The sequence below is a fragment of the Larimichthys crocea genome, chromosome XIII (genome assembly GCF_000972845.2).
Source record: "Larimichthys crocea isolate SSNF chromosome XIII, L_crocea_2.0, whole genome shotgun sequence".
In the NCBI taxonomy this organism is placed as follows: Eukaryota; Metazoa; Chordata; class Actinopteri; family Sciaenidae; genus Larimichthys; species Larimichthys crocea.
Window position 1 is genome coordinate 42178404 of NC_040023.1, and position 12627 is coordinate 42191030.

Consider the following 12627-nt stretch of genomic DNA (forward strand, 5'->3'; position numbering starts at 1 on the left):
TCAATGTACAAAAGATGTAAATAAAGTCCAACATCCCCATAAAATAGTTTATTGATATGCAACATTGCATAGGTGTATAATACACTAATAAAATAAAAGTACCTAATTGTTAGTAAAACAGTAAAATGGCTGGTGGCTGACAAATTAACGTCGTCTTACAGTATTCGTTGTAGTCATATTGAGTAGCACTAGAGACGTAAAAAAAAAGATGATCTGTGTTACGCAAGATAATGAAACAAAAGTAATGTGCCTTTTTTTGCTTTAATAACTCCAGGTACAAGTGTACAAAAAAAACAAGACATCCCCAAAAGAACACAAGAGAGAACATGACTAAATACATATTCTGTGAAAGGCATTGTTGTGATTCTTGTATACATTTGTGCACACATGTATTGTATATAATTCAAAGGCAAGAGAAGGCAAAGAACACAGAAAAAATGGATAATTTAACAGTTGTTACGATAATAAATGGAAATCATCACAAAGAACAAAGATTCACTCTTTCAGAGTTGCATACCTAGTTTGCTGTGCGAGAGAAAGGCACGTTTTTAATCAATCATCACCATTAATAAACATTGTGGAAACCAAAGCAACACACTATAATAAATACTATAATACATATGACTATTTACAGGTTTGGTTCATAGGCTGTGTGTGTAACTGCTTGAGTTTGTACAGTAAGATACAGTTTTATGTCTGACAGATTGAGTCAATTACTTGAATGCATTGAACAGTCTGCTCATTCAGGAATATAGATGGAGTAAACAGACATTTGTTGCATAGTTAAAGCATCTTTCAAATAATTGATTTTTCATTATTTTGTCAGATTCAAAATTCCAACACATTTCTATTTTTATGACTACCAAACAATTCAGTAAAACTTGGCAGCTTAATGAGATCCAACTATCACATCAAGTTAAAACACTGGACATGTTTTGGGTGCTAAGACCAACTTGAATTGAACTACTGAAACTACATCTCCCAGTCTGAGTCACAAGAAGAAGACAAACAGTTTTGTATGTTGTATTTTTACACATCAGGCAGCCATCGCCATGTTTGCTAGTAAAAAAAAAAAAAAAGCAACAATACGATAGTTTGGGGCCTGTCCCCAAAATGTCTCTCTAAGTTATCAGCTGCACTACACTTAACACTGCGACTGTGGATAACCTGTCTCACACAACGGCCTCTGTTAACCAGAACTAAAACCGATCATGTGCTACATCAACAAAAGCAAGTTTAATACGTGAAAAATGTTCACCCTGACGGGAAACTGCAGCAACAAAGGTTAAATATTATAATTAATATAACCAATTCATGTGAGACATTTTTAGGAAACACTAAATGCAACCCACCGGATATAAAAATCAGGATCATGGATACAAAAAGCTGGAAAGGATATAACAATAATATAACAACCAAATAGTATACATCATAAATCATCTATGCTTTAATATGTGGTTGACATACAGAGCCTAGAGTGGAATGAAATAGAATGAATTGAGTTTATGCAATGCTTTTTTTTTTCTTTTTTTTTTTAAGTTTGAGCAACACATTACTGCAAATAGTAGAAAAGTGTAAAATAGTTTGAGAAAATGCAGCAACGCCTACATTTATTGTTCAAATATTCAGCAGCAAAGTCAAAACTCCTGCTAACCTACATTGCATTTTCCTTTTGGCCTGTGAATCCCACCCCGGCTTGTTCCTTTGGACAAATAAAATCTGCTTAAGACAAAAACACTCAAGCAAGCCGCTTACCTCCATTCTACAATATACTCTATATATTGTAAAGTACCAACGTAAAATATAAAAACAGAAAACACACACACACACACAGTTCTAACACTCACTGGCTGTAAGGTGCCACCTGTGACAGAACTGCGGTTACTCTCTTTGCCTGTAGATGGTGTTAAGTGACTACATCTTCAGGCCTAAAGCTACTGCTGGCACTTTTTGCCTCTACTTGGCACCGGATGAACTTGCAGAACTACAGGTGTGAAACTGCTGGTGCTGTAGTTACACAACTGATGATATCCGTGGGGGATGTTGTTCAGATGTTTTGCATAAAATGACATTAACAGTGCCAATAACCTGTTATTGTTTATGTACTCATATTAATGGGTGCAATGCATGGAAATATCCCTACTTACAAAGTGACCAGTGTTAGAATATGTACATACTGTCTAAACCAATAAAAACAGTCAATTATATTTACTCAGGTACCTCTAAGCTACACTTTGATCTTTTAGAAGCTCTGTTTTTAAGCCACCTGCTTATACTGCACACATTTACTAAGTTATTTTTTCCAATCACCTATCATACATTATAATGTTAAAAAAAGTGATTGTACAATGTTTATAATAATGTCATGTTGTGCTCTTCAGTGAATGCTGTGTTTTTGTTCATCCTGTAAGAACAAAAAGTCAAAATGTTCCCATGGCGACTGAGCTCTGAGCAAGTGCTTCTTTTCTACACAATGATCCAAAAAGCCTCAAAACACAAACTGCGTTTTTGCTGGTTTGGTCTGGTGCCATGGCAACTGAACTCAATTGGATCTCAAGGTCTCCCTGTGACACTGACACGAGGATACGAGGTTCATGCCAAACTTAGCTGAATAACTTACTAGTTTTGCCTCATGAGACAGGCCCCCAGGTCAACTCAGAATCAGTACTTTGGTCACATCTGGACCAGTTTACACTAAATCTGAAACTGGTATCAGATGGTACAGTGTATTAAAAAAAACTCCCTTTGAAATAAGCCTTTGACCTGAACACGAACAGAGATGACATTTAGGATTCACAGTCTTACAGTCATACAGGTCCTTTACAACAGCTGGTTAAATAGAAACCACAAACTGAGGATCACCTCGGTTTCCAGCATGATTTGCATTCAGAGTAAGCTTTGAAAAATGGCAGCTCACCTCGTGTGAATACAGTAATTTCTTTAAAAAATAAAACATTTTATTTAAAACCGAGTTCCCAGTCCAAATATTATAGATTTGCAACAAAACATCTAAGTCAAACATATAGCAGGAACTGTCCTCTACGCTCTGCCTTGGACGGTGATGGGACAAATACTTACAGAGCCAAGTACGAATGAGGATGTGCTACAGCAACTTGGTAAACACAAAAAAAAGAAGCAGACAATGAGTTTGAAATAACTACCCTTAAATAAAGAAGCTTTGTTCTCAAATAAGGCAAAGTCCTCATGTAACGCTCTCCATTGAATGCTGGCTGCTTGGAGCACATCCGTGCCAAGAACAATCTTTGGTTGTGCATAGAAGCATTCCTATGAGATGAATAGTGTTTAATAACCACAGCATTAATGTACCCGCAATTTCTAGTGTCGGAATACAACCACCCACTTTATGTGCTCATACTATATGTTGAGATTTGGAAAGTGCAAAAACAAAAAAAAACATTTAATGTCCCACTTGGTATTGCTGATAAACTTAATAACCTTTTTAAAAGTGGTACTTTAAATCAAACCAAGGGGAGCTGTAACATTTTCTCCATGCTCATAACATCCTCCATATTTGTTTCAGTCCATTTCTCCTCCGCACATCTACAGCTGTGAACCAAAAGCAATGAGCCTGGTTAAAAGAAAAAAATACTCAGCACAAGTAAAAAGTATCACAGAGAAGAAATTTAACTTACAGAGCATTTACTTGCATTAGGAACAATGTCACTGAGTGAGATCACGTCCTCAACACCGATACTTTCTTCAAGAGCTCTGCAACAAAAGGGCAGTGTAAGTGACTGTGTTGAAACTATTAAACTACTAAACACAGTTTATGTATATGTTAAAAGCACATCAATTCGATATATGTTTAAAAAAACTCTAAACTCTATGTTTACCAGATGGAGATTCTTAATTACTGCATGGCCTTTAAAATGTTGATTTTCCTGAGGTTCTGGTTAAGGGACATTTTTGGCTTTACTTCAGACTCTCTGGTAACCTTTGTTCCACCAACAACAGGTCTACGACTGAAATACAGCACTGGTTTTTGCCAACACAAGTGGTGGTATGTATAAAAAGAAAGCACTTTTTGAGGCCCAAGCCAAGCCAAAATCTTAATTATTTTCATTCTCGATTAAGATGCTGTTAATTTAACTAATAAATTCATCATTCTGTCCATAAAATGTTGAAAAGCACTTCCTGCTTCCTCCTCTAATTTCCCAGAATCAAACATGATTAATTTGAATTTCTTGTTTTATCCAGTGGCACAGTACAGTCCTGGGAACTGAGATCCAGCAAATGTTCAATAACTAAACTCGTTTAAATATGCATGTTGTGAGTCTCTCATAGTTAAATACTGATCTTCATGTGTACTTTTCCCTCCTACCTCTTGGGGGTGCTCTGCTCATGGTCTTTGCTCGACGTGTTATTTAAATCCACTGCCATTGATCTGCTGGTATCCTGAAAGTGAGGCGGAGGCTGACTTGTGGGAGCAAATCCAGGGATTTCCAAGGAGGGGACGGCGGCGGTTTCAGTAGTGTTGCCAACAGTTTCGCTGGGCGGTAAGGTCTTTGGGAGGAGGTCGGGACGACCTGACTGCATGGCTGCATGGGATGGGAGGAAAACTCTGTTAACTCTGTTTTGTGAAAGAAGTGCTCTGCATGCCGGTACATGCTGGAACTATCTTCAAAGTCCAAGAAATTTGTTCTTACTTGTTTACTCCCCAGCTGAAACCTGTTTCCAAGTCTTACCGTTGTCTCCTTCGGTGTCTTCTTTGGGCTCAGTGCTGACTTGATGTTGGAGTGAATGGTGCTGGTTGTTGCTGCCAGTTTGGGCCAACAGCAAGTCTCTTGGGCCAAGACCGGGCCCAGAGGCAGCTGTCTTTTTCAAAGGACCATGTACAAGTGCACGGCGCTTTTTAGATGGGGAAGCCTTCACTGTATACAAAAGGAAGAGTGTTAATTACAAAGCCAGAAATTGCTTGGGTTAAACTTTACAGCAGCGTTCCCACAAACAAAATTGTGTTATTTTAAAATCCTTAACATAGAGTTATCACCTGCTCCTGACAGGATATTTAAACCGCTGTATTCACAGGGTTTATGCAGAATTTCTGAGGTTAAATTTATTACCATTTAATGCCTTTTTAATACCTTCTAAATATTTTTTAAAACCTCAATGGGTGATGGGAGTCGGTTGGAGCTGTGTACTGGGCATACTAGCAGCACAGAAATGTGATTTTTGTTGTCAGTCAACTGAACACTGCAGATAGATCCAACTACATCATTTGAGTTACGCTACTTGATATTTGCTAAAGAAATGACACAATGCCTAAGAGTTCAGCACCACTCCACACATGACCATGTTCTCTAATGGACAGTGTTTTACAGGAGGATGCTTGTGAACAGCTGTTCTATTCACACCTTTCTTTTTTGTTAGCTTTTTTCTAAGTTTTGCTCCAGCAATCAACCATGTACAAAACTTTTCAGTATTTATTGATGTTGTACCATCATACTAAAGTTCCAGGGCGTTCCCTTAACCATGGAAACTCACGTTGCGGGAGGAGAGGGAGCGACGCTGAATGTTGTTTTTACACGATCATGTCTGGACAAAGTCCAAATAGAGTCGTTGTTTCACACATGAAGTAACAGCAGGAGACTCTCTGTGTCACTCTCTGTGTCTTCTCACATGTTGACTAAAATTTATAACCCGAGTCTCAAAATGACACAGCTCTGTGACGAGTTCATGCTATAAACAGCTAAACTTTAGCGCCGATGCTCCATGTTTAGATCCCGGCCTGGTATGGGTCACAAACACTTTAAACAATACCACTGGCTGTGTGACAATCTGCCAATAAAAACATCACCCTCCCTCCTCGGATATACACTGATCTCGGAAATAGCGATGGAGAACTCGAATGCATGAACTACACAGAGCAATCCAGTCCACCGCTGTGCGCTATGGAAAATAGTTCTACTGTACAGTCTACGTAATAAACTTTTACAACAAATCACATGCTATTCTTAAAAAAACACCCTGATTCATACTCCAAACTCTTCACATCCAAGACAACAATACAATTCCTCTGAGGAAAACTCTCAGCACCAGGTGAGCCGTGCCACTAAAATACCAAAAGTGTACAGTCTTGCGTATAGACACAGGATCTACTTACATAAGATCTTCTTGAAGACTACATTGCACATAAACTTCTGAAATCGTTCTGCGTAGAAACCCGGTCTGTGTACTGATACAGTGTCCTAAAGAAAAGGAAAAATTACAGGGATTACATACAGTATATATATATATATCTTTTCAACAGATTTAATTGTGCCGAGGTATCTTACCCCATCGTGAACCAAAGCTTTCCACGAGTGTTCAAGCCTCTTTGCTAATCTGCAAAACAACACAAAGGAACTAGATTATTTTCACTGAACACATTCACAGCAGCCTTTGAATGTGCTGCATGCTCTATCGTTAATTTAACTAAGATTTAATATTCATGTGTGTTTACTGGACAGGATCTCAAGCAGAATCATCACTGCTGCTCAGATTCTTCAACACTCCATCTAAGAGACACTTTTTCTGACAAATCTACAGTATGTGTATAACCCACGGCTGTGGTTCATTTTGGGAATTGATAAGTTTTTATTGATGCCAATAACAATTCTGCTTATCAGTCTGATTGTTTACTGATTTCCTTTCCTCCTTTCATCTGAAGCTAGTTAGTCTGAGAGATAGCGACAGTCTAACATCATGTTAAATGGATGAAATGAGAGAATATACGGTACTAACAGGTATTTACCTTCGGTAACATGATGCTCAGTTGGAAAGAGAATCAAATACGTTTGACGTCGTCATTTTGCAATATGCAAAAAACTCTCCATACCAGCAATGAATTGAATGAAATTAATTGATAAGCTCTGAGGCAAACTATTCCATAGAAGGCCATACATTACCATTTATAACCATTTGTCATAAGGAGTTATATTTGCCATAAACAACTTGTCTACAGAGGAGGCTTTCCATCTTACTGAATGAGGGGTGTATAGATATACATTAATGTGCACCATTTACCTATAGGACTGCAGAATATCAATGATACCGATGTACACCAGCAGCCTCTCGCCTTTTCCGTTCCGTGCAGGAATGCCTCCAGTTCTGCAAAATTAAACAAAAAGAAATATGTAGTGCTCTCTCATTCCTCTTAGTAAGCTTTTGTACGGTGACAGAAACTGTAACGAGGAAGTTGCCTCACACATGACCTCTCTGTTGTTACAAAAACCCTGTCACTCACTTGTCTTCTGTGTCCAGTGATCCCATGCTCCCCGATTCAGCCTGGATGGCCTCTATAGCGGTGCTGTACAGGGACTTTTGGCCTTGTGGTCTCCTTTGGTCCGCAGCCTCAGCCACCGCATCTTTGCTGGCCTGCTCTCGACAAGCCTGATCTAGATTGTGGATTCCCACCAGAAGGCTGTAATCCATAATCTTAAAACTTTGCAGAAGCTGAATGGAAATGAAGGAACACAAGAAGAAGACCAGCGATTACAAATTCATTCGGATAAATAAAAAAATATCACATTCTGTAGTTCTTACCAGGCAGTCTCTGTTGATGGTCTTGCAAACAGCATTGTACTTGTCCGCCTCCATTAGAAGCCCCTCTTGCATGTCCTGCATAAAATCCAGGTCCTTGTATGTGGGCACATTCTTCTCTCTCTCTTTCGCTGAGGCACGACGCTTGTAGGTGGAGCCCTTTAGATCAAACTTGAGATGCATTCGTACAGAGCTCGGGAGCAGATTGTTCATGACCACGATACGGATATTCTTACCCGCTGCCTGGACACAGTAGAGTCCATAAAACTTTGGTAACAAGGTCCGTTTGTTCTGGTTCAGATTCTGAAGGAGAGCAGAGAAGATGGATGGAGGAGTGTGAAATATTAAACAAGCCAGTGACAAATTTGCAACTTTATTTTTATATCTAAACATAAATGCTTGAAAAATGACTGAACTATTAATCGATTATCAAAATAATATAGTCCACTAATTGACTTATTGCTTCAGCTGTCGACATGCTGCTTTCAATGTTTCATTATACTGGTTGTATACTGATCACTGCTGAAGTGAGGAGAAGAAGCTGGATGTAAGCGCCGGGATTGGAAAAGACGGTACAAAGTTTGTGTACCCTCTGTTATCATGGGGAACAAAGTGTATACTGATCTCAGTCCAAAGTTTTATGTGTGGGGGCAGTCATGAGCACATTTATTCCGCAGATACCATCTTATAGTTATATCTTACCATGAAGTATCCCGGAAGCAGTTTCTGCAGAAATTCCGCCTCTTTGTGCTGCACTGTCTTAATGATGTACTCATCATCATTAGAGAGGTAGAACAAAGATCCACTGGCCCCGGAGCTCGACAGCTCAATCAGCGGCTCATTACAAAGAGAACACTGTAACCAGGGCAGAGCACAGTGGTTAAGACATGTGAGGCAAAACAAACAGCAACGCGACATATTTATAGATTAAAAACAGGACGGCAATCGATGTCTGCTGAGCATTGTCAGCAGCCCCACCTTCTAGTGTGTCAACACTCCATTATTTCACACTTCCCCAGTTTCACTCTTTCCAGTTCCTCAACCACTCCTTTCCTTTCCTCTCACAGTTCACAGCTCTCTCGCTCGCTCTCTTGCTCTCTCTCTCTCTCTCTCTCTCTCTCTCTCTCCCTCTCTCTCTAATATTGCACATTTTTAGTAAAACAGATGCTGAGTAAACAAAAATACCATGTAGTCATCAGGCCGGATGCCAAACATCTCCCTGAAGTAGCGGAAAGCAATTGGTGCGTATGTCTTGAACCTGAAGTCTCCATAGTGGTGGGCTGGTGTCAGGTTACTGCCCTCACTGCAAGTTTAAGACAGAGCAGGCAGAGGATTAAAACACATACAATAAGGCTGAGTAATGTCTTACAGGCACGGGAAACAAAACACACATGTAATCTTCTTTACAAAATGTCTTGATTTCATAATTCTGAAAGACTCACTTGGGAAAGAAGATGCTTTCCACCACTTCAAAGTCCTGCAGCAGCACGTCTCTCTCAGGTTTCTGGCTTAAGCTGCCCACCGTGTGTGTGATACCCAACTGGATAGCACCTTTCAGGGCTGATGATGTTGTCTGGAGGACAGAGAAATAAATATAACAAATGCAGTTTAAAACTGTATTTGACAGACTGACATGCTAAACTGACAGAGACTTTATGCAGATCGTCAGCTGATAAGGCAAAAACGCTAAACCATAACAAATCCAATGTCTTTGGATTGTTGGCCAGACACAACAGGACATATGAAGCTGTCACCTTGGTCTTGGTTACATCCTTAAACTGACTCACAGTCGCTGATGAACAAAATACCACAGAAACGAGAACTTCTTTTGCTGCCTCTGGTCTGGACACTTGCACTTTGTCACAGATTGATCAAAATCTATTAACCAATCATACGCAATCCCCACAGCAGGACTTGACAAGACTGACATGAGACATATTTTTTTAACATTAACAATGAGTGTAGAGTGGTAATAACCACATGATTGACTGAATAATTTAAAAGTCATCTTATGAGCACCGACTCCTTCGATTTGGACTGTTGGTTGTTGTTGTTGGTCACAACAAGATGTATAAGGATGTCTCCCCTGACTCTCGGAAATCATGATGAACATTTTTCTCTATTTTGTGACAGTGACCAGTGGTGAAAATGATGTCAGTCACCTTCTTGTACGTTGTTTCCCCAGTGGGATCGATTCCACGATGGCCGATAGTCTTTTTCATGTTCTGAGTCATGCTGGTGCTCGGATTCTGTTGGTACAAACAGGTAGAAAGGTAGAAATGCAAGAGGAAAACACTGAATGAAATTCTACAGCAATTTGTAATGAACCCACAGAGAAGAGGAAGGAATAAAGGATGTGTCAGCTAAATATCTGTCATTTCCAAATTGTCTATTGTGTGAGTGTTTCCTAACTGACACAGAGCTGGATTACACATTTCCTCCAAACAAATCAGTTATTTCTTACCTCGGGTGAAGCATTTTTTCGTGTCCCAGGAGAATCTGGTGTGAGAAAAGGGTGGAAAACATACAAATTATACATGAAATACACAAGGAGGAGCTAATCACACAAAAGCAACTCCAACACTGGATGCATTAATATCAAACAACACAGCTCGACACAGCTCCCACTATTTCCTAATGCTGGAAACAAAGAGTGCAGCCGTGCTTTTAAACAAGCATGCAGACGCACCTCGTTTATTACCGCTGAGAGAAGACAGTCTCCTCCACAACTGACTCTGCAGGTCTTTGCGTGGAATAGGAGGAATTAGATAAGTAAGCTATTAAAGTGAGTTCATACAGGGCCAATGAGTGTCCTGAGAATTATTGTTCCGTGAGTCCAAATATTAATTGCATACCAAAGTTAATATATTTATACCTGAATAGTATGTATATTATGCAAATCATTCACATTTAACTGCACTGATTTTACGCTTAAAGGTCTGCAACGTGTGAAAAATCTGGAGGAGCTTTATCAAGTCTGAGAAAGCAACCCTGATGATGTCGTAGTGATGTCATCAGGGTAATCTCACCTTAGACTGCAAATTTAAAACAAAAAGGCATGTTTAACAAACTGGGTATTTACTCAGACGGTCTAATAAAAAGATGATATGGGAATCTTGACACGTACCAGAGACTAAAATTCAGGATGTTTTGGCGTCATCTGCATTGATTTTCACCATTCTACTTTTGAAATCTCTTACGAATGCCACAATTTTATGGAAGTACGACAAAGAAGAAGCTGGCAATCCTTTTTTCGAACGTTCTTCGTTAAATGGCTTCATTTCCTGCCCGCAACTTCTGCTCCGTTGCCAGTTTCTTTGAAATCAGGTAGCTCAAACTAATGCAGTTCCTTATAAGTGTTTCTAACTTTTTTTGGCCACCATGTTTAAGAGTAGAACTCAACACATTTCAACAACATGGCACATTACGGTCTCAAATATGAGGTTGAGTCAACATTTGCTTTAAAGTTGAAACAAAAACTGATAACAATAACCTTCATGAAGACACTGGACTGCTTTAAGTGTCACTGGCTGTACAAAAAGTAGAGCCAACACTGAAAACCATTCAAGGATTATAGTTATTTATTGAAATAGAAAGACATATAAGTGGATAAACTAACTAAATAACTGTTTCTGATAAAGTTCTTAGTTGCTGAGACCTGCCAGTGTACATGCATGTGTGTCAGACACTGTGATTAATCCCTGTCAGGAGAAGAAGAAGGTGTATAATAACAGCCTAATAATAATAATAATAATAATAATAATAATAATAATAATAATAATACAGGACTTACATCCAGAGGGGCCCTGCAGCCCTGGGGGCTCCTCTGCAGCTGTGGCCATTCAGAGCAGCAACTCAAGACTTGTTGTGGTGAAACTCAGATCCTGGTCCACTCCTGGACATCAAACGATGACAGCCTCTGCTCGGTGCCTGTGGGTGTGTGTGTACACAAAAAGTAACTTATTAACAGAAACTAAGCAGAGGTGACTTCACGCCGCAAATATTGACACCAGCCACGTTGACTGGCTGTGCTGATGGAGAAGCTGCTGTGGAAATAAAACAGGACCTGACGGACTTGACGGTATTTGGTCAACAATGCAATCTGGGGAAATAGTAATGACTCGTAAGAGCAGTGTGTGTTGTTGCGAGGTGTGTTCATTGCGACATTTAACGAAAGAGAGGCGAGAAAAGCTAAGCGGCTAACTCTGATTGAACTTTTTTCTAACTTTAACCAAGCCCGTCAGGCTCGTAACTACCGAACAACGACACAAGCAGACAGTCAACTCACTGGGAAGTCTTGTGGAGGAGCTCTCGTCGTTTCCAGAGGGAGAAAAAATAAACCGTAACCCTCTAAAAGGCTGTTTTCCCCCAAATCTAATAAACAAGGAAGCAGTGCGGAAGCAGAAGTTTGTGTTCTGCTCTGTTAGCCAGAGGAGGAGCAGAACATCCGGTGACGTTTTCTTTCAGAATAAAACGCAATGTCTACGTCTTACTAAATGTGTTCACCACTCCTGATTAAATCTAAAAATATATATAATTAATTTTAAAATGTAATATCGTTGAATGTAGTTAATGTATAAAATAATGGAAAAAGACAAGAAAATAACACATTAGAAACAATATGTGAGGACTGTTGTACAGTAGAAAACGTGTTGATTTGTTTAACAATTCAGACTGTGACGTACAACCACGTTTTGCAAAGTAACAAATAACCACAATCCTTTAACTGAGTGAATTACTGATTAACTGATTACACAGAAGAGAGAAATTACCTTTTAAACTGCATGTAAAGCCCCACATAAACACGACCACAAAACAGAAGTAAGAGAAATATTTCAGTCCCTTATTTAAATAAGAGTAGCAAGGTCACAGCGTAAACATACATTAAGAGTCCTTCATTCAAGAGCAATTAAAGTAAATGTGTTCATAATGCAGGATGATGGGTCCCGTCAATGTTATATCATTATAGATTATCTTATTGTATTAGTTATTATTATTGCTTAAGTAATATTATTATTATTATTTAAGTGGTTTAATTTATAACACAGCATGTTTTGCAAGTTCATCAGAGGTTATGTATGTAAA

At 39.1% G+C, this 12627-nt stretch overlaps 1 protein-coding gene across 2 annotated transcripts; it reads right to left on the bottom strand.

The window, feature by feature from the left end:
* Nucleotides 1-35: 35 nt before the first annotated feature.
* LOC104927553 (phosphatidylinositol 4-phosphate 5-kinase type-1 alpha) lies at nt 36-11990 on the bottom strand. 2 transcript variants are annotated; one of them, XM_027286849.1, is made up of 16 exons: nt 11831-11990; nt 11336-11472; nt 10007-10041; nt 9705-9791; nt 8985-9115; nt 8728-8845; nt 8245-8397; nt 7546-7845; nt 7247-7455; nt 7027-7110; nt 6297-6345; nt 6125-6209; nt 4707-4892; nt 4343-4559; nt 3654-3729; nt 36-3567 (listed from the first exon to the last, which is right to left on the bottom strand). In XM_027286849.1, exons 2-16 carry the CDS (start codon nt 11382-11384, stop codon nt 3562-3564), a joined length of 1785 nt encoding a protein of 594 aa, XP_027142650.1. In that variant the 5' UTR covers nt 11385-11472; nt 11831-11990; the 3' UTR covers nt 36-3561. The 2 variants fall into 2 exon arrangements, with proteins under 2 accessions (XP_027142650.1, XP_027142649.1); XM_027286848.1 differs by having other exon boundaries at nt 36-3729.
* Between the last annotated feature and the right edge of the window lie 637 nt (nt 11991-12627).

Coding starts and splice junctions, on each gene's coding strand:
- LOC104927553 (XM_027286848.1), bottom strand. CDS start 11,384: ATGGCCACAGCTGCAGAGGAGCCCCCAGGGCTGCAGGGCCCCTCTGGA. Junction 7,846..8,244: donor TGCTTCCGGGATACTTCATG/GTAAGATATAAC, acceptor GCTCTCCTTCAG/AATCTGAACCAGAACAAACG. Junction 7,456..7,545: donor CCATCAACAGAGACTGCCTG/GTAAGAACTACA, acceptor ATTTCCATTCAG/CTTCTGCAAAGTTTTAAGAT.